This window comes from Galeopterus variegatus, unplaced genomic scaffold, assembly GCF_000696425.1.
Source record: "Galeopterus variegatus unplaced genomic scaffold, G_variegatus-3.0.2 Scaffold365, whole genome shotgun sequence".
NCBI classification, from domain to species: Eukaryota; Metazoa; Chordata; class Mammalia; order Dermoptera; family Cynocephalidae; genus Galeopterus; species Galeopterus variegatus.
In genome coordinates, this window is record NW_007726476.1 from 392182 (window position 1) to 417304 (window position 25123).

General features: G+C 35.8%; 1 protein-coding gene across 1 annotated transcript in view; it reads right to left on the bottom strand.

The window, feature by feature from the left end:
• DNAH14 (dynein, axonemal, heavy chain 14) overlaps positions 1 to 25123 on the bottom strand; it is a 390354-nt gene that overhangs the window by 116243 nt on the left and 248988 nt on the right. The window contains 8 exon segments of the mRNA XM_008567995.1: positions 3835 to 4005; positions 5352 to 5519; positions 9482 to 9616; positions 10644 to 10772; positions 13024 to 13211; positions 13998 to 14059; positions 19692 to 19827; positions 20815 to 20973. Coding sequence (XP_008566217.1) covers positions 3835 to 4005; positions 5352 to 5519; positions 9482 to 9616; positions 10644 to 10772; positions 13024 to 13211; positions 13998 to 14059; positions 19692 to 19827; positions 20815 to 20973 — 1148 coding nt within the window.

The window sequence follows — 25123 nt, forward strand, 5'->3', positions numbered from 1 at the left end:
ACTGTGGTGTGTGCGGAGGTCTGTCACAGCCCTTACAGAAATGTATTCTTCTGTAAGGTGTTTGGAGTCAGAACTCATGCTAATTTTATGTAATCCTCAGCACTTACCTCACTTGGTATGTGGCACTGGAAATTCCTGATGGGCATTCAGAAGTGTTTGTTTAGCAAATGCTGGGATGGTTAAGAGAATGTCTAGTATCAGACATGTTGGGTTTGAATATAGTGACTCCATTAACTAGCTGTGTGACCTTGAGCAAGTTCTTAACCTTACTTTGCTCAGTTTCTTCATCTGTAAAGTGAAGGTTATAACAGGACCTACACCATAGGGTATGATGAATGAAGATTAACATGGATAATGATATGTGAAGCTCTTAAAACAGTGCCTGAAATGTATTAACTGTTACTAGAGTTATATATTTTTTAAAAAATCAACAAACCAAACAATTGAATGATATCCTATAAACCCAAATTCTCACAGGAATAATTTATATCCCTATGTCCTTAAGGTTTGGTAATATGGTATTTAATTTGGGATATTGGAGCTGCTCTTGCTGTCCATAGTGCTGACCCTTGCTAGGGCAAGACCTGATTCCCATTAGTATTTGCTTGCTCATTTTCTAGTGGCCCAACACATATTCCTTGGTCTGGTAAAGTCTCAAAACTGAATTGCAGTTGATATTTATAGAGAGTTTAGGAACTCTTCCTGAGACCTGTAATAAGCTCTCTTTAGATCATTATTTTGGCAAAGTCTCCCTATCCTTCATTCATTCCTTAATCATTCATTCATCCCAGATATATTTATTGAGCACCAATTGAGGGTGGGAAGATGTTAAATTCTAGGGATTTAGGAAGAGATAAAAATAAATGACTGTTCTCCTAGAACTCATAGATTGGAGATGGAGATAGGTAATTATTTTACAATAAGTTCTGTGATAGAAAAAGCCCATGATCCTATGAGAATACAAAGAAGGAGCACTTAATCTGGAAAGAGAATGGTGTTGGCCAGAAAAGGCTACCATGAGATAGAAAGCATGAGCTGAATCTTTAAAAAATTTTTTCTATTGTAAATTGACAAATTATACTTGTATGGGGTACAGAGTGATGTTGATTTATTAAGACCATGTGAAATAATTAAATCAAGTTAATTAATATATCTGTCACCTCAAATACTTATTTTTTGTGGTGAGAACATTTGAAATTTATTATCAGTGATTTTGAAATGTACAATACACGGTTATTAACTATAGTCACCACACTGTGCAATAGGTCTCAAAAAAATGTAAACTTTCTGTCTAGCTGAGGCTTTGTACCCTTTGACCATCACCTCCTCTTCTGCCCCAGCCCCAGCCTCTGTAACCACCATCCTACTCTCTGCCTCTATGAGTTCGATTATTTTAGATTCCACACATAAGTAAAAACAACGGGATTTGCCTTTCTGTCCCTGGCTTATTTCACTTAGCATAATGTTCATGAGCTGAATCTTGACAGATGGCCAGGAGTGAGCTAAGGGAAGGGACCTGCAGGTGTAAAGGCAGAAGCAGTATAGACTATGCTGCATCTGGCTAGAATATGGGTGTGAGATGCTCAGATTTCTGGCATGGATGGAGGCTTGGATGGTAATGCCAGTTGCTGTGGTAGGGCACCTCAGTGATGGAGCGGGTGCAATGGGTGGAGACTGGGAATGGTTTTACACATGCCGAGTATGAAGTGCCCAGAGTAACAAAGGATAGATTTAGAATTCAAAGCAGGGTCTAATGCTGAAGTTCAGGCTCTCTCCACCAAACCACTCAGTGATGGAGCGGGTGCAATGGGTGGAGACTGGGAATGGTTTTACACATGCCGAGTATGAAGTGCCCAGAGTAACATAGGATAGATTTAGAATTCAAAGCAGGGTCTAATGCTGAAGTTCAGGCTCTCTCCACCAAACCATCAGCCTGTATTTGAAATGTAGGTATAAGGTTTAGTGCTCTTCTGTATTATGATAGTTTATGTTTATTGAGAAATTACTATGTGTCAGAAACTGCTCTAAACATTTTACAGAAATCAGGGCTATTAATTCTCACCAGTTTTATGAAGCAGGTATCATTACTACTCTTACTTTAGAGATGTAAAAACTGAGACACAGAGGGGTCACTTACCCAAGGAGTGGGTAAATGGAGGAGGTGGGCTTTGAATTTGGGCACAGCTTGTATTTGTAATCTCTGTATTATATTGCCTCTCAGGCTGTTAGGGGAGAAAAGTGAAAACAATAGAAGAGTGGGCTGGAGAGCCTAGTGTTTGATTGAAAGAAATTAGAAACAAGATAATTCTGAGGCATCACCAAATAGCAGCCTCAGGAAGGCAAAAAAAGAAGAGCTGTACACTGGGCAGAGCCAGAAAGATTCTAGACAAGTGAGTGGAGTTAGTGGTGGGTGTGGAAATGGAAAATGGGTTACCTTTGGGCCTTTAATGGACAGATTATTTTACGAGATGTTAAAAAAAAAGGTTGGAGGGTAGAAGCAATAAGGATTAACATAAATAATTATATCACGAAGAATCTGGGCCAAAGAGCAGAAAACTCGGATTAAAAGAAAGTGTTGATAGGAATGTCCAGATGGAATTTTTAAAAGCTTTCAGAATTTGTGACTTACCTTAAAAACGTATATCTATACATACAAATATACTTACGAGCAGGTACTTAAAAAAGTTTGTGGAAAAATAGAATTAAAATATAATGCGAATCTTTCCCTGAACTCTTTGAAGACCCCTCGTATATAGTCATTCATTTACATATACATATATATGTTATATATTCTGAGTTTATTTGCATGCATGTGTAACTATCTTTCTCTCTATGCATAAAGTTTATGTTCTAAAATTCTCTTTCACTGTTGTATAATATAGTGTGCCCTTGAATTTATTATATTTCTTAAACTGCTACTAATAGGGTAGAAGAAAGTGGCACCACCAAAGACAGAAAAGAGAAAGAAGAGTTATCTTTGGAAAAAAATGTGCTCCTTAATTATCTCGGGAGGGTTAGCAAAGAAGTCTAGCAATGAAGCTGAGTTCACTGCTCCACCTACTCACAATCCTTTTAGTGTGAATCAAATTACTGAAATGCTTCCCTTTGTGACCTAGATTAAAAGACAGGCTGTGAGGAAACTGAAGTTCAAAGGGACGGAGAAGAATGAGGAATCTTGTTGACATATCAAGAGAGTGGACAGTTCCGCTAGTCCTGTAGGAAGACGGGCAGTTTCAAGGCTCCTAAGAGGCCAAAAGCATGAGCACAGGCATCAAGACCTTATTATCTCCATCACATCTCAATTTATACTTTTACACAGTTTCAAGTGAAAATGGAATTGTTAATAAAATAAAGTTTCTCTCATTAATATAGAAATATTTGAGGACTTTCATAAAACATGTTTGCACAAGACGCCACCTAAAATAATTTAAAAAGTTGATCTCATAGAAGTAGAGAGCAGAATAGTAGTTACTAGAGATTTGGAAGGGTGGGTGAGAGGGGGAAGTTGGGGGAGGTTGGCCAATGGATACAAATCTACAACTAGAAAGGAGGAATAAGGTTTAGTGTTCTATAGCACTGCAGGTTGACTATAGTTAAAAAGTTTATTGTATAATTTCAAATAGCCAGAATAGAGATGCTGAATGTTCCTAACACAAAGAAATTCCAAATATTTAAGGTGATGGATATGCTGATTACTTTGATTTGATCACTGCACATTGTATGCATGTATACAAATATAACATTGTATCCCATATTCATGTACGACTATTATGTGTCAATTAAAAATAAAAAATTTAAAAAGATAATAAAATAATTTTTAAAATGTAAGTTTACCTGAAAATAGTTCTCAAGTTCCTTTGAAAGCAAATGATAAAAAAGGCTTTTTTCAGCAGCTTCAATTAAGCGATCGTGAAACACGCGGGTGGCTTCGTGAACAAAGAGCAGAGCAGCCATCTCTTTGGAGTTAATAACAGCCTTGTCAGCTTGCAACAATCCTAGCAGAAGCTATTAGGGATTTAAAAATAACATTAAAAAAAATCATTAGTGAGGTAGTATGTGAAATAAAGGCCCAATTTTTGCAGGTTTATGTTTCATTAAAAATAGAAGCAATAATCCAAGGTAAGGATTGCTGATCTGTACAAGTGCTAAACTGAATTTCTGATGAGACAGGAAAGTTATGTCAGGGAAACTTGGCATAAAATCACCCTTAGAGGGAGGATGTTTCAGGGACTCCTTAGCCACACCTAAGGGAGGCCTTGCTAGGATGGGAAGCCATGAGCCTTGACTATGGTGCTGACTGGAGGCAGAGTGTTGGAGGTGATACAGAGGTACTTCCGAATGTTGTATGTTTCAGCATCCTAGATCTGGATTTCAAAAGTCTTATTACCAATTTCAAATATTATATGTGCTATTTAGGGCTACAGTCCACAGCAAGGGGTGAAAGAAACTGTTTCTCTTAACATTTCAATTTTGAAAATTATTTAACCAAGGCTGTTGACTAATGAGCACTGTTGGCAAAATCTGTGAAAACTCAAGCATGTCTATAAAGGGCATACATACTTTCATTTTCTGACAGCTAGAATAAAATCTCAGAAATAAAAAAAAGCCAAAATTGATGTTATAATCTTGCCACTTCTTTCCTGGCTGAGGATCTTAGCTAATATTCTAACAGTCTTAGTGGGTTCATCATTGAATTTTCTGCATGGAATTATTATTATTATTATTATTATTATAATTTTTTGTCTTTTTTTTTTTTTTGAGACCGGCCGCACCGCGCTCAGCCAGTGAGCGCACCGGCCATCCCTATATAGGATCCGAACCTGCGGCGGGAGCACTGCTGTGCTCCCAGCGCCGCACTCTCCCAAGTGCGCCACGGGCTAGGCCCGCATGGAATTATTTTAACCATTCTGTTTAACTAACTCTTGGGATAAGCTACTAATAAAAGCAAAACTAACCAACATAAATTTCACTTCCCCCCCCCTTCTAACAATTTAATGTTGCCGGCCCGGTGGCGCACTGGAGAGTGTGGCGCTTGGGAGTGCGGCGGCGCTCCCGCCGAGGGTTCGGATCCCATGTGGAGACCGGTTCCCGCTCACTGGCTGAGCGTGGTGTGGGTGCAACACCGAGGGTTGCAATCCTGTTCCCGGTCCCCAGTACGGGCGCGACACCGAGGGTTGCGATCCTGTTACCGGTCAGTAAAAAAGACAAAAAGGAAAAGAAAAAACAATTTAATGTTGACAGTACCAGTGAGTAGGGAAATGGAGAGAGTAAGAGAGATAGAGAGATTCAGTAAAATTACATCTCTTCAACTTAAATTAAAAATAAGCTAGAGAATAAATTTTAAAACAAACCTTAAACACATCTCGAAGATTAAACATGTAGTGGCATTTTGTTGGAGCTGGTAACATACTCTGACATACTTGATAGTATATAGCTAGGGAACAAGCTATTATCTGATCCTTACTTTTCTTAACATCAGCTGTGAAGTTATTGATTGAGAAATACATTCCCAAGTGGGCCTTTAAAAAGAAATTTTATAATTTAGTTTGCCAAAAATTTTAAGTATAGACTATTTCTGGTTAATCTGTACTAAAAAGCAGACTTGTGTACTATAATGAAGGATTAATTTCATTAGAAGTCTTAATAATTAAATTCCATTCAAAACAGAATGATGGACTAGTAAAAAGACACTCTTGGTGTTACAAATTGGGGAAAATTCCAACTGGTCCTAGTTTGGTGAATGGTCTAGAAGCATTGATATGTGTTCTCTGGGGACAACTTATGTCCCACCTCTGTATATACCAGGTGTGCTAGGAGGTGTGCCATCTCCTTGCTCCCCAGTAGATGTTATTAGAAGTGTAAAGTGATAGAGCTATGACCTCAGTCTAAATTGGTATACATGCATACTTTCTTGTAAGAACTGAAACATTTTATGGGAAAAAAGGCTCAACTGGAAGTTGAGTGTGATGAGAAAAATAAATCTTATGCAAGATTACTAAATTCTTCAAAACTAATCTGAAAAGCCCAGGACTGTACGGGTTCACTGCAGAGCTGTACCAAACCTTCAAAAAGGAATTGATACCAATTGTCAACAAACTATTCCAAAAGTTTGAAACAGAGACCATTCCCCCAAACTCATTCTATGAAGCAAACATCACCCTGATATCAAAACCAGACAAAGATGCATCGAAAATAGAAAACTACAGGCCAATATCCTTGATGAATATAGATGCAAAAATCCTCAATAAAATACTAGCAAACAGAACACAACAACCCATATGTAAAATTATCCACCACGATCAAGTGGGATTCATCCCAGGGATACAAGGTTGGTTCAACATACACAAATCAATAAATGTGATACACCACATCAATAAAATCAAAGACAAAAACCATATGATCATCTCTATAGATGCCAAAAAAGCATTTGACAAAATTTAATATTCATTCATGATAAAGACTCTCTACAAGTTAGGTATAGATGGAAAGTATCTCAACACAATTAAAGCCATATATGATAAGCCCACTGCCAATATCATCCTGAATGATAGGAACAGGAACTAGACAAGGATGCCCACTCTTACCACTCCTATTCAAGATAGTGTTGGAAGTAGTAGCCAGAGCAATCAGAGAAGAGAAGGAAATAAGGGGCATTCAGATTGGAAAAGATGAAGTCAAACTGTCCCTGTTTGTGGATGATGTGATCCTATATATTGAACAGCCTAAAGCCTCTACAAAAAACCTCTTAGAGTTGATGAGTGATTTCAGCAATGTTGCAGGATACAAAATCAACACACAAAAAACAGTAGTATTTCTATATTCCAACAGTGAACATGCAGAAAAAGAAATAAAGCGGACCAGTCCGTGGCTCACTTGGGATAGTGTGGTACTGATAACACCAAGGCCATGGGTTCAGATCCCTATATAGCGATGGCTGGTTGGCTCACCTGGGAGAACGTGGTGCTGACAACACAAAGCCAAGGGTTGAGATCCCCTTACTGTCATCTTTTAGGAAAAAAAAAAAAAAGAAAAAGAAGTAAAGAAAGCTAGCCCATTTACAATTGCCACCAAAAATATAAAATACTCAGGAATAAAATTAACCAAGTATGTGAAAAATCTCTATGAAGAGAACTACAAACCACTGTTGAGAGAAGTTAAAGAGGACACAAGAAGATGGAAAGATATCCCATGCTCTTGGATGGGAAGAATTAACATTGTGAAAATGTCCATTTTACCCAAAGTGATCTACAAATTCAATGCAATCCCCATCAAAATTCCAATGACATTTTTCTCAGAAATGGAAAAAATTGTCTAGACATTTATATGGAATAACAAAAGACCATGCATAGCCAAAGCAATCCTGAGCAAAAAATAAAAATAAAGCTGGAGCCATAACACTATCTAACTTTAAACTATACTACAAAGCTTAATAAAGCTGGAGCCATAACACTATCTAACTTTAAACTATACTACAAAGCTTTAATAACCAAAACAACATGGTACTGGCATAAAAACAGACACACAGATCAATGGAATAGAATAGAGAACCCAGAAATCAACCCATACACCTACAGCCATCTGATCTTTGACAAAGGCACCAAGCCTATTCAATGGGGTCGGGACTGCCTCTTCAGCAAATGGTGCTGGGAGAACTGGATATCCATATGCAGGAGAATGAAACTAGACCCATACCTCTTACTACATACCCAAACCAACTCAAAATGGATTAAAGAATTAAATATACATCCTGAAACAATAAAACTCATTAAAGAAAACATAGGGGTAATACTCCAGGAAGTAGGAGTGGGTACAGACTACATGAATATGACCCCCAAAGCACAGGCAACTAAAGGAAAAAATAAACAAATGGGATTATATCAAACTAAAAAGCTTTTGCACAGCAAAAGAAACAATCAACAGAGTGAAAAGACAACCAACAGAGTGAGAGAAAATATTTGCAAAAATATACATCAGACAAAGGATTAATATCCAAAATATACAAGGAACTCAAACAACTTTACAGCAAAAAAACAAAAAACCCAATTAAAAAATGGGCAAAGGAGCTGGACAGGCATTTCTCAAAGGAGGATATACAAATGGCCAACAGACATATGAAAAAATGCTCAACATCACTCAGCATTCAGAACATGCAAATCAAAACCACACTGAGATACCATTTCACTACAGTTAGGATGGCTAATATCCAAAAGACTGAGAAAGATAAGTGCTGATGAAGTTGTGGAGAAAAAGGAACTCTCATTCACTTTTGGTGGGACTGCAAAATGGGGCAGCCTTTATGGAAAATGGTATGGAGGCTCCTCAAACAATTTCAGATAGATCTACCATATGACCCAGCTATTCCACTGCTGGGAATATACCCAGAGGAATGCAAATCATCATGCTGAAGGGATACCTGTACTCCCATTTTTATTGCAGCACTGTTTACAATAGCCAAGAGTTGGAACCAGCCCAAATGTCCATCATCAGATGAGTGGATAAGGAAACTGTGGTATATCTACACAATGGAATACTACTCCTTTATAAAAAAGAATGAATACTGCCATTCTCAACAACATGGATGGTCTTAGAGAAAATTATATTAAGTGAAACAAGTCAGGCACAGAAAGAGAAATACCACATGTACTCACTTATTTGTGGGAGCTAAAAATAAATAAATAAATACATATACAAACAAATAAATGGTGTGGGGGGGAAGAAGATACAACAATTACAACAATTCCTTGAACTTGTTAAGACAAGTGAAGAGAAATGATGTAGTTTGGGGGGAAGGGAGTGGGGTGGGAAAGAGGAATAGGTAAAGGGACACAAAAATCAACTACAATGTATATTGATAAGTTAAACAAACAAACAAACAAACAAATAAATAAACATAGTCCAAATGAAGCTCTCCAGGGCGGGGGGAACTAATCTGTCTTTTTTCCTTCTTCTTTTTTTTTTTTTTTTTTTTAGAAAAAGCACTTGGTAATTCTGATGCATGTAATCAATAGTTCACACATAAAAAAACCCCGAAAAGCTGTTTTAGAAGAAAGTATACATGTTAGTCATTCCAGAGTGAGGTAATAGTTCCCTCAGTCCTTTTTATTCTATAAGAAAATGAAAAGAGCAAATCAATTCTAGCAAAAATGAGGGCTGCTTGTTAAAAATGCAAATTCCTGAGCTCCATCCCAGATACACTGGATCAGAATCTCTGAGAATAAAGTACTGGAGTCTGTGTTTTAAACACGATTAAATATGTACCACATGTGTTTCTTATGCACACTAAATTATGTTCTGGATATTTATGTTCTTGATATTTAGAGACAAATTATAAGTATAGGCTAGAAAATATAGGGGGAAATAAAATTTCTCCCTTTAAGAGAATTTTCATTCAACATTAGTGGTTTTCAAGTTCCCACATTTTTCCTTATACTATGGAATTAAATTTTAATTTTTTCAGTAGAAAATGAACCAGTTATATCACCTGGAAAATAGTATGTAAGGCACTTTGTGGAGGATGAGGCAATACCAGTATGGAGAAATGTTTGAGGAGACGTGGGCTAATGTCATTTCCACCAGTTGGAACACAAGCTGCAACTACAGACAGATCTTGAATACTCTGTGGGAAGAATAAAAAGGAAGAGGAACTAAATGCATCTGTAGGAAGTGAAATATATAGCCACTTCCCCACCCCAAATGGACAAAAGATTTAAAAACATTTAGGCAAAAAGATTAAGATTACTATGTACTGCCAAACAAAAATTACAATGATAATAGAAATCTACCTTTTTAGAAGTAACCCACCCTAAAATGTAGTTTCAAGATATGTTACTTCTAGGAGGCTTTCTAAATGTCATCAGGAAATAGCATACCCCTCCCCCACTTTTTTTTTTTTTCTAAAGCAGTTACTGGAAAATAAGCAATGTTATCCCGGTTAGCAGAGAGGATTCTAGTTTATAGTGATAAAAATCTTGTAGAGTGTGTCTCCAGAATGACCAGGATTGGCTTGGGGTGCCATCTAATTTTACAGATGAGGCATCTGAATTCCAGAAAGTTTCAGTGATAGAGTCAGTTCCGGAACACAGGGCTTGTGATTTCCAGAGAAGAAACCAAATAGGGAGAAAAGTGCATTTGAATGTATACATATATACTTAAAACTAAAGCCATTCTGTTTTGGTTCAATGTAACAAAAATAATTGCCCAGAAATACTTTCTTGAGAATTTGACCTTGCAATACTTCTAAAAATCTTTGTTTTGTGTTAGAGATTAAGAATGCATTTGGTAGTCTACATTTTCACTGGTTCCTCTCATATGTACTAACTGATGATGCACTGAAAAATCTGATTAACGATCTAGTTAACAGTGCTGAACACTATTTGACTCAGAAAATAAATTTCTAGGACATAATTGTAACTTTTGCTAAGATTTAAACCCACTAAAAGTAGAATTTCTATAAACCCATGGACCTGTTCTAAATTGCAAAGACATAAATTGTCATGATTAATTTAGGGTCTCAACTTTGCTTAACATGCCCATATGGCTAGACTTTCTAAATTTCTCACTTAATTCACTCAATATTGTTATAATATTTGATTTATTGTTAAGCAACAATATTTAATGTAAATAAAATCTTAGTAATACTGTACCTTCCATGTATTTTTTTCAGTATCATAAATCCCTCCCAAATCTAATAATTGTCTGATCAATTCCAGGGGTGGCTGTGCTCCATACATATCTGATACTGGCATATTCATGTCATCAATAAATACTACAATCTTAAGGAAGACAAAAGGTTTTAAAACATATTAATTAGTACTACCTTTCTTTAAATTATGAATTAAGTATTTTAATTATGCTATTAAGGATATTAAGAACAAAATTATATGTAATAACATGTCCATTTTTCTTTTTTTTTTTTTTTTCCTTTTTGTCTTTTTTACTGACCAGTAATGGGATCGCAACCCTCGGTGTCGCGCCCGCACCGCACTCAGCCAGTGAGCGGGAACTGGTCTCCATATGGGATCTGAACCCTCGGCGGGAGCGCTGCCGCGCTCCCAAGCAGCGCACTCTCGAGTGCGCCACCGGGCCGGCCCCATTTTTCTATTAAAAAACAGCAGAGTAAATTCTATTTTGAAGATATGATCTTAGAAAACAATAAGTTTTCATAATTGCAGGAACTCTATTCATCCTCTATAGACCTGTAATAATTATGTCTGATAATAATTAGAAATGTACCTAATGATAAAGTAATCTAATTGTGGCTATTACAAAGGAATATGGCTATTATTCATTCAACCTTTACTTACTGAGTGCCTACCATTTCCGAGGCATTGTTGTAGGTATTTAGCTATTTATGTCACATATGCTCTGGTTTGGGAATAAGACTATCATCTGGAACCAGACTTTTAAAATTCTGCTGCAGATGCTGTTGCTATGAAAAACCAGCAGAAATTCAGACACATTTCTAATTTTTAAATCTGTGTTACTTTTCACCTTAGAAAATATTATGCATTGAAGTGTACTGATTATAATCTCTAAGTGCTTTGGCCCCTTTAGATTGTATTTATTATTGTAAAACAAGTAACTAATTAAAAAACATAAATAGCCATTTGTTTTGAATTACTATGTAATTACCTAATTAGTAGCTGTTGATATAAATTTTTAATAAAACACTCAGTTGCCTCTTTTGTATCACAAACTGACTGAAATTTCTTTTGCTTGCATTTTATGTTGGTGTAATTAGGTTGCTCAGTTATTAACCTTTTCAAAATCCTGACAGTTTACCCATGTAGGCAAAGGCCCCACAAGTTTATCCATATCTTCAGTTAAAATCAAGGAAATTTCAAGCAAACTCTTAAGAGTTCTTGAAATTGATATTCACAGGAGTTAAATTGTGACTATCAATTTCAAGAACTTACGACTGGATAAGGAAAATATGGTATATATACACAACAGAATACTACTCAGCCATACAAAAGAATGAAATTTTACCATTTGCAGCAACATAGATGAGTTTGGAGAAAATTATGTTAAGTGAAATAAGCCTGGCACAGAGGGAAAAATACCACATGTCCTCACTCCTAAGTGGGAACTAAGAGAGAAAGAAGGAAGGAAAGAAAGACTTCAGTGGTGTATTGAACTTGAAGAGGGAGAGAACAGACCTAGGGTTGCTGGGCCGGGGATTGGGGAGGTGGGAAGATGGTGGGGAGGGAGGGGGCACTGGGGAGAGGTTGGGTGGGGGACATGGGAAATAATTGCAATTTGAGGTGGTGCGCATGCTGATAGCATTGATTTTCTCACACCACATTGGGCACAGGGGCTGATGGTCAGCTCTTGCCCCATGAAATGTATTAATCAAAAAACAAAACAAAACAAAACCAAAAAACCAAAAAACCCTCAGGGGTTACTAAGGAACCCACGTAATTAATTTTCTTATTAATGAATCTTCCATGTCTGTTTACCCAAGCTTACTTTACGGTACTGAACTGGAGTCACTGACTGTAAATTTCTATTGTGACAGAGTGGACAGTTAATAACATGCTAGGCAGACAGAGGGTAAGAATAAGGAACATCCAACACTATTTTAAGAAAGTAGGTAGTTGTCACAAAGCTCTTCTCTTATTATACTTGTAACAAGGCTATTCTCTTCATACCTTTCCCTGAGACTGTGGATACCACAAATTCCTTTAACTCTTATAGTTCTAATCCATGGTCACAGGAAGAAAATGTGGTAGAATATACAGAAACAAAGCAATTGGCATCTAATCCATTTTCCAGTCTTTTTGTCTCTATTCATATTTCAGAACTTCTTTCCAGTAATTCTGCATCAGTATAATTCATCATGTTGGAAATGAAATTATATTGATTTAAAAACCAAAGTTACCACTATAAAGAGCATCTTCAAGGAATGTTCAGGAATGTATGTTACACATATTTTTTTCTTTTTATTAGTGTTAGTTAAAATAAATCAACTTACTACTTGGATAGTATAAGCAAATTATTTAACAGGTATGGGAGGTGTTTTACCCTGTTGTTTTTTGGTGCTCCAAGAGTGTCTTTAGTTCTTCTTACTAACTTCTTAAGAATCAACTCCTTGGTTTTGGTGGTTGTCGTACTGGTGCAAAAATTTATTGTAGAGGCTATAATTCCTTTATTATTATTATTTCTAAATGAACTTTCATCAGTTCTAACTTCCGGATTTTTAGTAGTATTATCTATGATGCCAAATATGAAAAAAAAAATTTAGAACACCTTAAGAATATTTTTGCTTTATTTTAAGGTGTCAAGAAATTTGAAAGTAACATAATTTTATTATATTGCTATCACTTTCAAGAAGTTACTTTAATAGAAGAAACACCAACCTTGGAATGTTTCCTTACTTTTTTCTGCTAAATCTTTGCAACCATAGCTAAATGCAGCAACACAAAAGCTCACAGAATTCTCTGTTCATTTATGCATGATAGACACATATACATTTTTAAATCTAAAAGCAGTATGCAGCTGTGTGCACCAAAGGCATCTAATTTTGATTAGATGCTACAGCTATCTCTTTGACACCCTATCTTTCTCTCTGAAGAGTGGAGTGGCTGGTCCCAAAACTACTGAGTCAGAATTTTTAAGAATGAGGCTCCTGAAACTTCACATATATTTCTATTGTACAGCTTGATTTTAGAGATCCTACAGAATCATAACTTTTCTATTGCACTATGTCTAAAAGCATGAAAAAACAGAATAGACAAATACTGCCTTCAGTTACTTCTAGACTTAGTCTGTGGTTCCACTGATAAGGAAGGTATCAGCTTTCTGGTGAGCAGATGGAAAAACTCCTTTACCATAAGTATTCTGCCTTTTGAATAAAGTTTGAGGGGGTATTGGATATTTTTCAGGATTTTTAATTTTAAATTACTGATTGAAATTTTCATTTTCAGATTTTTGAAAGTAAGAAATGACTTGCATATGGTTGAGATGGGAAAGTTTTGAAGCTGTTCTACCACACATACCTGGATTTCCAGTTGCTGTCTTATGAGTGTCAGAAATCAAGATGCTGATATTCTGTCTTAGGCTATTGGAATAAAATGTTTTAAAGATTCAAATTTCATTTATATAGCATAGTAGCTGTATTAACAAAAAATAATGAAAGTGACAGCATTATGTATGATTTTACTTCTATCTCCTACAAGAAAACAAGTTTTTGTTTTCTGTTCATACTTTTACAGATAACTTTAGTGCCACCATTAGAACTGATACCCAAACTTAACAAAACATGTGCTTACATTAAAAGATGAACTGGGAAAATTCCTATGATGCCAGGATATTGAGCATTTTCTACATATAGTAAGTAATTACTTTAGCCAGAAAAGATAACATGAAAGGTAGCCCAATGTGGGCTGAAATTGCTAATATAATCTGAAAATATATACAGAGTAAGATTAAGTAAACAGAGATTAAAAAGCAGAGAGCAGCCAGAGACAGAATCAGAAATGGAAATCCCAAGAAAAACAGAGGAAGGGAAAAGGGCAACATTTTTATTCATTTTTTCTTCATTCTTTTTGAAATTTTCTCATTTGTTTGATGCCAAGAAAACTTTCTGGACCATGTCCTTGGAAAAAAAAAAGAAGAAAGATCTTAAACAGACAATCTAATTTTATAACTCAAAGAACTACAAAAAGAAGAACAAACTAGGGCCAAAGTTAGTACAAGAAAAGAAATTAAAAAGATTAGAGCAGAGATAAATGAAATAGCCATTAGAAAGACAATAGAAAAGATTAACAAAACTGAAAGTTGATTTGTTTGAAAATATAAACAAAATTGACAAACCTTTACCTATAATACCTAAGAAAAAAGAGAGAAGACTCAAATAAAAATAATTAGAAATGAAAGAGGAGACATTACAATTGATACCACAGAAATACAAAGGATAATAAAATACCACTATGAACAATTATACACCAACAAATTGGATAAATTAGAATGGATAAATTCCCAGAAACATAAGACCTACCAAAACTGAATCATGAAGAAACAGAAAGTCTGAACAGACCAATAATGTGCAAGGAGATTGAATCTATAAAAAGTTTCCTGGTAAAGAAAAGCCCAGGACCTGATGGCTTTACTGCTAAATTCAACCATTTAAAGATGAATTAATATCAATTCTTCTCAAACCTTCCTTATCGCTTTACAAATGCATTTTGACTCATGGATCACTCAGCAAAAGACCCATTCACCATTTACTTTGGTCTTGTTTTTAGGTGTTGATTTTCTCATGTTTGATTGAAAATAATGGTCTTTATTGCTAAAACCCACTTCAGTGTAAATACTGAGCATACAGTAAAACTTATTTTTTCAGACTCCGTTATTTATGACATTTAGTTAAGTAATGATTCCTATTGTATTAAATGTTCCAAAAATAATTTCTCTAATTTTGTTTTCTTTTCGGTCGCTGGCCAGTACAGAGATCCAAACTCTTGACCTTGGTGTTATCAGCACCACACTTTAGTGAGCTAAACTGCTAGCCCCATTTCTCTGATTTTTAAGACCTTATTTAAGTGTAGTAGAATTCTATTCCAAAATCATTAGTGTAAGATGGAGATGATGGTGACTTGGACCAAAAGCGGCATTGAAGAAAGAGGAGTAGACAAATTCATGATATATTTGAAATAGAACGGACTTGACTAGTAGAAGATTGGATGTAGGGTGGGGGAAAATGGAGACACAGGGATTGGAAGGAAGCAGATGGGCTATTAGAGATCGGCTGATGAGAGAAAACGGGGGAATTCAAGGATGATTTCTAGGTTTCAGGCTTGAATAATTGGTCTTATTTATTCAGATGATAAAAACTTAAGGAAGAATTGGTTTGGAAGAAAAACCAAGAGTTAAGGTTGAGACGTTTATGAGACATTCAAGTAAGTGTGCATGCGACATAGGCATTTGGACATATGAGTCTAATGATTAGAGGAAAGGCCTGATATGGGACTCTCCACAATTTTTTTTTTCCTTTTTGTCTTTTTTACTGACCGGTAACAGGATCGCAACCTCTGGTGTCACGCCTGTACCGGGGACCGGCAACGGGATCGCAACCCTCGGTGTTGCGCCCGCACCGCGCTCAGCCAGTGAGTGGGAACCGGTCTCCACATGGGATCCGAACCCTCGGCGGGAGCGCCACCACGCTCCCAAGCGGCGCACTCTCCAGTGTGCCAACGGGCTGGCCCACTCTCCACAATTTTAACAGCACATTAAAAAGATCATTCACCATGATCAAGTGGGATTTATCCCTGGGATGCAAGGAGCTTCAACACATGCAAAATAATAAATGTGATATACCATATTAACAGAATGAAGCACAAAAACTATAAAATCACCTCAATAGATGCAGAAAAAGCATTTGACAAAGTTCAACACCTTTTCATGATAAAAAGTTGCAACAAATTAGGTAGAGAAGGAATGTGGCTCAATGCAATAAAGGCCATATGTGACAACCCCCCAGCTAACATCATACTTAATGGTGAAAAGTTGAGAGCTTTTCTTCTATGATCAGGAACAAGAAGAGGATGCCCACTCTCACTACTTTCAATACAGCACTGGAAGTCCTAGCCAGAGCAATTAGGCAAGAAAAGAAATAAAAGGAATTCAAATCAGAAAGGAAGAAGTGAAATTGTCTGTCTGTTGAGAACATGATCTTACATATAGAAACACCTAAAGATTCCACCAAATCTGTTAGAACTGATAAATAAGTTCAGTAAAGTTGTAGGATACAAAATCAACATACAAAAATCAGTTGCACTTCTATACAACAACAATGAACTGTCCAAAAAAGTAAGAACACAATCCCAGCCAAAAAATATTTAGGAATAAATTTAACCAGTATATGAAACATCTGTATATAGAACCCTATAAAACACTGATGAAAGAAATTGAAGAAAACACAAATAAGTGAAAATATATGTTCATGTTTATAGATTGGAAAAATTAATATTGTTAAAATGTTCATACTGCCCAAAGTGATCTACAGATTTAATGCAACCCCTATCAAAATTCCAATGTAATTTTTCATTTTTCCTGTGGAGCCCAAAACACCCTGAATAGCCAAAGCAATCTTGAGCAAAAAACCCCAAAGCTGGAGGCATCACACAACCTGACATCAAAATATACTACAACGCTGCTGTGGATTGAATTGTATCCCACAAAGCCCATGTATTAGAAGCCTAACTCCCATTGTGACAGCGCTAAGAGGGTGGGAAATCCTATTACGGTAATTGAAAGGTTAGCCTTGAAGAGGTGATTAGATTGTGAGAACCATGCCCTAGTAAATGGATTAAGTTGATGGTTTAATGGTGGTCAGGAGCGTGGTTCTGAGGACTTTAAAAGGAGAGCACATGAGGAGTTCTCTCTCTTGCTCCTGCCTTTCTCACAATGTGATACCCTGCATCATTGAAGTCACCACCAAAGAAGATCCTCACCAGATGTGTTCCCTAGACTTTGGACTTCCCAGCATCTGAAACTGCAAGCAATAAATATTGTTTCTTTACAAATTACCCAGTTTTAGGTATTTCTGTTATAAGCAGCAGAAATGGACTAATACAAATGCTATAGTAATCAAAACAACATGGTATTTGAATAAAAACAGACATATCAACCAATGAGACAAGATAACCCAGAAATAAGCCCACACATTTACAGTCAATTGATTTTCAACAAAGGTGCCAGGAATACATAATGGGCAAATAACAGTTTCTTCAATAAATGGTGTTGAGAAAACCGTGTATCCATATTCAGAGAAATGAGATTGAACCCTTATCTTACACCATATACAAAAATCAACTCAAAATGGATTAAAGATGTAAATGTAGCACCAGAAACCATAAAACTACTAGAAGAAAACCTAAGGGAAAAGCTCCACAACATTGGTCTGGGCAATGATTTTTTGGATATAACCCCAAAAGCAAGGCAACAAAAGCAAAAGTAGACAAATGGGACTGCATCAAATTAAAAAGCTTCCACAAAGGAAAAGAAACAACAGAGTGAAAGAAAATAGTTGCAAACTATACATCTGATAAGGAGTTACTATCCAAAAATATATAAAAAACTCAAACAACTCAACAGCAAGAAAACAACCAAATTAAAAAATGGGCAAAGAAATTGAATATATATTTCTCAAAAGAGGACATACAAATAGCCAGCAGGTTTATGAAAAAATGCTCATCCTCAATAATCATCAGGGAAATGCAAATTAAAATCATTATGAGATATCACTTCATACCCATTAAAAAGGCTATTATCAAAAAGACTGAAGATAACAAGTACTGGCAAGGATGTGGAGAAAAGGAAACCCTTGTACACCGCTGGTGGGAATGTACAGCCATTACAGAGAAGAGCATGGAGGTTCCTTAAAAAATTAAAAATAGGGGCTGGCCCGGTGGCGCACTGGAGAGTGTGCCACTTGGGAGCACGGTGGCGCTCCCGCCGAGGGTTCGGATCCCATGTGGAGACCGGTTCCTGCTCACTGGCTGAGCGCGGTGCGGGTGCAACACTGAGGGTTGCGATCCCGTTGCTGGTCCCCGGTGCGGGCGCGACACCGAGGGTCGCGATCCCATTACCGGTCAGTAAAAAAGACAAAAAGGAAAAAAAAAAATTAAAAATAGAATTACCATATGATCCAGCAATCCCTCTTCAGGGAATATACCTAACAGAACTGAAATCAAAGGTTGAAGAGACATCTGTACTCCCATGTTCACTGCAGCATTACTCATAATTGTTAAGATATGGAATCAACCTAAGTGTTTACCAACAAATGAATGTATAAAGAAAATGTGGTATACATACACAATGAAATACTATTCATCCTTAGAAAAGAAGGAAATTCTGTCATTTGGGACAACATGGATGAACCTGGAGGACATTATGCTAAGTGAAATAAGTCAGGTACAGAAAGACAATTACGGTAATGCATAAACTCACTTATATGTGGAATCTAAAAAAGTTGAATTCATGGAAGCAGAGAGTAGAATTGTGGTTTCCAGGGGCAGGAGGTTAGGTGAGAGAAAATGGGGAAACACTGGTCAATGGGTACAAAATTTCAGTTAAGAGGAATAAGATTTCGAGATCTATTGCACAGCATAGTGACCATAGTTAATAATGTGTCGTATATTTTTGAAATTGCTAAAAAATAGATTTTAATTGTTCTCACTACAAAACTGATTGGTATGTGAGGTTATGAATATGTTAGCTGATATAATTATTCTATAATACATACATATATGAAAACATCACATTGTAACCCATAAATATATAAAAAAATTATTATCTGTCAATTGCAAATTAAAGTTTAAATTAAAAAAATAAAGGAGAGATTAGGAAAAAAGATTTTCTTTTTATCATCTCTTTTGAGTAATTCTGCAATTTTCTATAACAGATTTGCTTTTTATTTTTATTTATTTATTTATTTTCCTTTTTTCGTGACCGGCAACGGGATCACAACCCTCGGTGTTGCTCCCGCACCTCGTTCAGCCAGTGAGTGGCCGGTCTGTATGTGGGATCCGAACCCTCGGCGGGAGCGCCGCCGCATTCCCAAGCAGCACACTGTAGCAGTACGCCACCAGGCCAGCCCCAACAGATTTGCTTTTTAAAAACAAGGCACATTTATATATTAAAGCAAACTTTTTTTACCAGACAAATCAAATTTAGAATTTAATATATACAACCTTGATTTTTTAATTGCATTATATAATAGGACATCTCCTAAAATTGACCCATATTTTATGCTGAATGCTCCTGGGCCCTCTAACTTTTCAAGCATTTGGTTGATGGTAGCAGTTTTCCCAACACCAGACTCTCCTAAGAAAAAAAAATACATTAGGCTAGATTTATATGCAAGAAAATGACATGTTAACATATTAAAATGAACTGAGAACATTTTACTTCATTTAAAAATTATATTGTTCCTATGATCAGGAACAAGAAGAGGATGCCCACTCTCACTACTTTCAATACAGCACTGGAAGTCCTAGCTAGAGCAATTAGGCAAGAAAAGAAATAAAAGGAATTCAAATCAGAAAGGAAGAAATGAAATTGTCTGTCTGTTGACAATATGATCTTACATATAGAAACACCTAAAGATACAACCAAATCTGGTAGAACTGATAAATAAATTCAGTAAAGTTGTAGGATATAAAATCAACATACGAAATCAGAGATAAATTTGGTGATGAACTCCTTATTGAAGGAAAACAGGGACTCATGACTTTGCAATTCACTAAATTATAGTCAAGTTATGGGTTATATAGAGGGTTGCATTGCTTGAATTCTTAGAATATAGAACTGGACAAGTGATACTTTTGTTCTGGTGATAAACAGCACAAGTTAGAGAATTGGAAAAGATAACCAATGGGTTGAAATAAGTGTTAACAAAGACTAGGAGCTGTATTCAATTACTCCTTTGGTAATGGCAAAAGACCAAAAAATTTTAACATTGGGTTGAGGAATTCCATGTGTAAATTTAATTAAACCAGTCAACGTCAATGTCACTTAAGTGGCCCTCTCAGAACCTCAGCCACAGGCTATGGAGGCAAAACACATATTAATCCAATAGTTCTACTTCTGGAATTTGTCCTGAAGGTAATGGAAAGATGGAAAAGATTTAGAATGTCCTGTATTGGCAGACAGGTGGAGAAATGGGAATTCATGTACTGTTGGTAAGTATATAAATTGACATAGTCACCAAAACTTTTCAGGGCATATCATTCCCACTTATGAAATGGTTATACCAAATGATCTCTACATCTCTAATTCTGAAAGTCTCCTTTCATTAAATACTTTGAATACCTGTGAGAAGTACAGGGCAGGAATTCTTTAAAAGAAGGCTCATGAGAAAAGAAAGGCAGGTTGTGTCTCTGATGGCAGTAAAATTAATGCCCTCTCCACATTCTGCCATCCTCAAGAGGTTTTCAGTAGATCCTTGAAGATCAGTCAGTAATGAAGTCCCTAAGTTAAGATTAAAAAACAAAAGGTTTTCAAATGACCTAAGAAGAAATGTTAACCTATTTTTTTTTTTAGATATTCAATACTTTCTGGAAAAGTCTGTACATTTAAAGCAATTTAAACATATACAAATAAGCCAACATTTTAACAAGTGCCTAGGATCTCTGCCATCTCAGAAATGGTTCCTCTCATTTGTACTCTCAGCTGGTGAAGTCAAATGAGATGAACATTTGAGTACACCAAATGACTCCATGACTTTCCTATCACCAAACAATCTGCCCTCAAATGCAAGTATCTTCTCCTTCCCGTAACTATAAAGGACATAGTTCTTTTGCCAAAGCCTCTGGCAATCCTTTTTTAATAATCTCGCTTCTTTGGTAACCCTTATTACTGACCATTATCAGTCTCTTCCTTTCTATTGTCATTTTTCACCATGCAAACACATGCGTATGTGTTAGTATCTCCAATTTTTTTATTGGTTGAACCAGGTAAAATTGACATTTTAAAAAGTAAAAAACAGTTGAATATAGGCAATTTAATATGAAATAAAATGCATTAAAATTGACATTTTAAAAAGTAAAAAACAGTTGAATATAGGCAATTTAATATGAAATAAAACGCATGCGCGCGCACGCACACACACACACACACACACACACACACACACACACACACACAAACTAAAATCAAACCAAACCTCCTCGGTTCTACAGCTTTCTATAAATACTACCCCAATATCTCCCCCCATTACACAGCCAAAACTCTCAGAAGAGTTAAATACAACATAGCTTAACTTCCTCATCTATTATTTATTCTTTTCTTAAATTAAAAAGTTAGTTGAATAGCTAATACATCAACATGGTACATGATTCAGACGCACATAAAACTATGCAATGAACAGCTTTTTTCTCATTCCTGTAGCCTATCCACCCAGTTCCCATATACTGTACATTATTCTGCCATTTTCTTTTCTTTTTTTAAATTTAGTGCATGTTAGAGATCCTTCTATACTAGTAAAGACTTTTTTCTCATATTACTCATTTTAATGAATATACCATAAAATTTTCACCAGTGCTCTAGTGATGGACATCTATGGTGTTTCCAGTCTTTTGCTATTACAAATAAAGCTGAATTTATGTAATACACACATGTCATTTTTCACATAGGTGAAATAATTTTTTATAAGGTAGAGTTGCTAAGTCAATATAAATTGGCATATGATTTATAATTTTGATAGATATTGACAAATTTCCCTCCAATGTTCTAAAATCTGTATCCTCACACCCTTGCCAAAAGGTATCAAACTTAATCCTTGCCAAGATTACAGGTGAGAAATTGCATCTAATTCTAGCTTAGTTTGTATTTCTTATACTATGAGTCAACTCTAATTCTGGCTTAGTTTGTATTTCTTATATTATGTGTCAACTCTCCCTGTGTTTAAGAACCATTTATTGTTCTGTGAATTATTTTATTTATATTATTTACCCATTTTTCATAAAAAATGTGCTCCTGATCTTTTACATTGATTTGTAGAGGTCCTTTATATATTAAGGAAATTAACCCTTGTGACATGACTACTTATTACCAGTTTCCTGTAGTTGAGCATATCTGTTTCCTTGTTGGCTTCTAGAATTTGTGTTATGTTTAGAAAGATAATCCCCATTTTAAGACTACTGAAAAAATTTCATACAATTTTTTCTAGTACTTATGCTTTTAAAAAATTAATTTTTAAATTTATCTGCTGGCTAGCTGAACTAATATCATGTGTTGACTAACCTACTCTGTTCAGTGATTTGAAATGCCTAATTTAGGAATTTGCTAATTATATTTGATTGAGCTAGTCTGTCCTCAATATTTCCTGGTTACTATAACTTATTTAACTTTTCTATATGGAATTTGGAATCATCTTCTCTAGTCTTGACCACACCTATGTTTGTTGTGGTACGTTTATTGTGATTATCTTTATTTCATTGACTAATGCAGGAGGAATTAATATCTTTAGTACGTTAGGTCTTCTTATCCAAGAACATGCATGCTTTTTTCTTTGTATGTCTCAGAAGTATTTTCAAGTTTTCTTCGTATTGATTTTGCATACGTCTTAGTAAGCTTAGTCTTAAGTATTTCATTTGTTTTTCTTTGGTTTTGTTTTTGCCATTATGAATGAGATCTTTTCTTTCATTTTTTTTTTTATCTTGTAACTGGTTGTTTGTATATATGAAAAATATTCATTTCTATATATTATTTTGTATTTAGATTATAACTAATTCTCTAATTCTTAACAGCAGTTTTAATTTGATCCTAGGGTTTTCCAGATATTTTATTATAATATCTACAAATAATGAAAAATTTACCACCTCCTTTCCAAATTTTATTCCTCTAATTTCTCTCCCTTCTCTAATTTCAATGGCTAGTATCTCTAAAACAACATTAAATTAAAGTATTGGATTTTAACGGTAAAGCTTCAATTGTATTCTTTTAAGTAGATTCTGTTGATGGTGGTGTTATTAAACTCTTATGTTGTATTTTTCATTTCTAGAAGATCTACTAAAAGATTTGGTTCTTTTTCAAATTGACTCTCTCCCTTTTTATGGTTTCTCATCCTTTTGAGGTATTTTCAAACTGACTTTTTATTTCTTTAAATATAATAAGCATGGCTATCTTAAAATACACCTGATAATTCCAGTCATTCAAGTCTTACAAATTTGTGGTTGTAATTTTGTTTCTGCTAACTATCTTTAACTGAGTATTAAATTTTTTTTTTCCTTTCTGTCTTTTTTACTGACCGGTAACAGGATCGCAACCCTCGGTGTCGCGCCCGTACTGGGGACCAGCAACGGGATCGCAACCCTCAGTGTTGCGCCCACACCGTGCTCAGCCAGTGAGTGAGAACTGGTCTCCATGTGGGATCCGAACCCTCGGCAGGAGCGCCGCTGCGCTCCCAAGCGGTGCACTCTCCAGTGCGCCACCGGGCCGGCCCTGAGTATTAAATTTTAAAAATCATTTATGGAATTAACATAAGGCTTAGGGTAACAGTTCCATTCTATATAAAGTATATTCATTGACTGCTTATTGGATGCCAGGGGACCAGTCAGAGATTACCTTAATCCCAATTCAAGATTTGAGGTTCCTCAGATCATTCAGGATATCTGGCCTCAGATTACGTGCACCCAGAAATGTAAAGGCTGGCTTAATCTAGTTCACCTTTACACAGAGGGAATAGCCCTTCATTAGCTCAGATTAAATTATATGCATATGTGTGTGTGAGAAAGAGTAGAGAGAAGGGAGCTTTGATTTTTGCCTTCCTTCACCATTGAATAGCTAACCTAACTGACTGATTCAATCAAATTACATACAATTCTTTTAAAAATTTTTGTATCCTCAATAATCCCTATAAAATAAAATTTTCAGAACTTTAGTTGTGGATTGAATATTATACAAAATTCATACTTAAACTCCTCAAACATTACTAGGAATCTAAATAGAGTATGTTATTCTTAATCTGCAAGCAAAATGTTTCCCTGCAATAACCACTGTACCATGATAGTGGGAAAGAGAATTCTGTATCATGGTCTGTTACACTAGTGCTTAATACTGGGATTTATATATCAACATCTTCTAACCCCTTAGAATCTGGATTCCGAGAGAGAGCTTCATGTTTTTTTCCTTTCGGTCAGTTCCCCATGCAAGCAATCTCATCAAAGGTCATATCTAAAGATAGTTCTGACTACTTTATTATTTGTTTTCTATACTCAGTCCATTTTTCGCCATTATCCCCAATTTAATAGAGGTTACCATGAGGCCATCTGAAACAACAGGTTTGGGTGGGAAGGCTACACCTTAATTTGATCTTTGCTGTTGAGCTGGCTCCTGCCTAGTAGAGAGAGAGCATTTAATGTGAAGCTCATGAGAAAAACTTAGGTCCACAGTCTTACCTTCTGATGTATGGGGGATGGAAACAGCTAACATTTTCGGAACTATGAGAGCCCCATGTAAAATTGCAGGCTTCAGGTAGAGAAAGAGTCTCCCTTGCCAGAGCTCTATTATTTTTCATCTTTGTTAACAAATTAGTAATCTTTTATCTAAATTCATCTCTCTTATTGGAATTCAGTAAATGACAAAAAGTAGCCAATCCACACCAACATTTTTTTTTTTT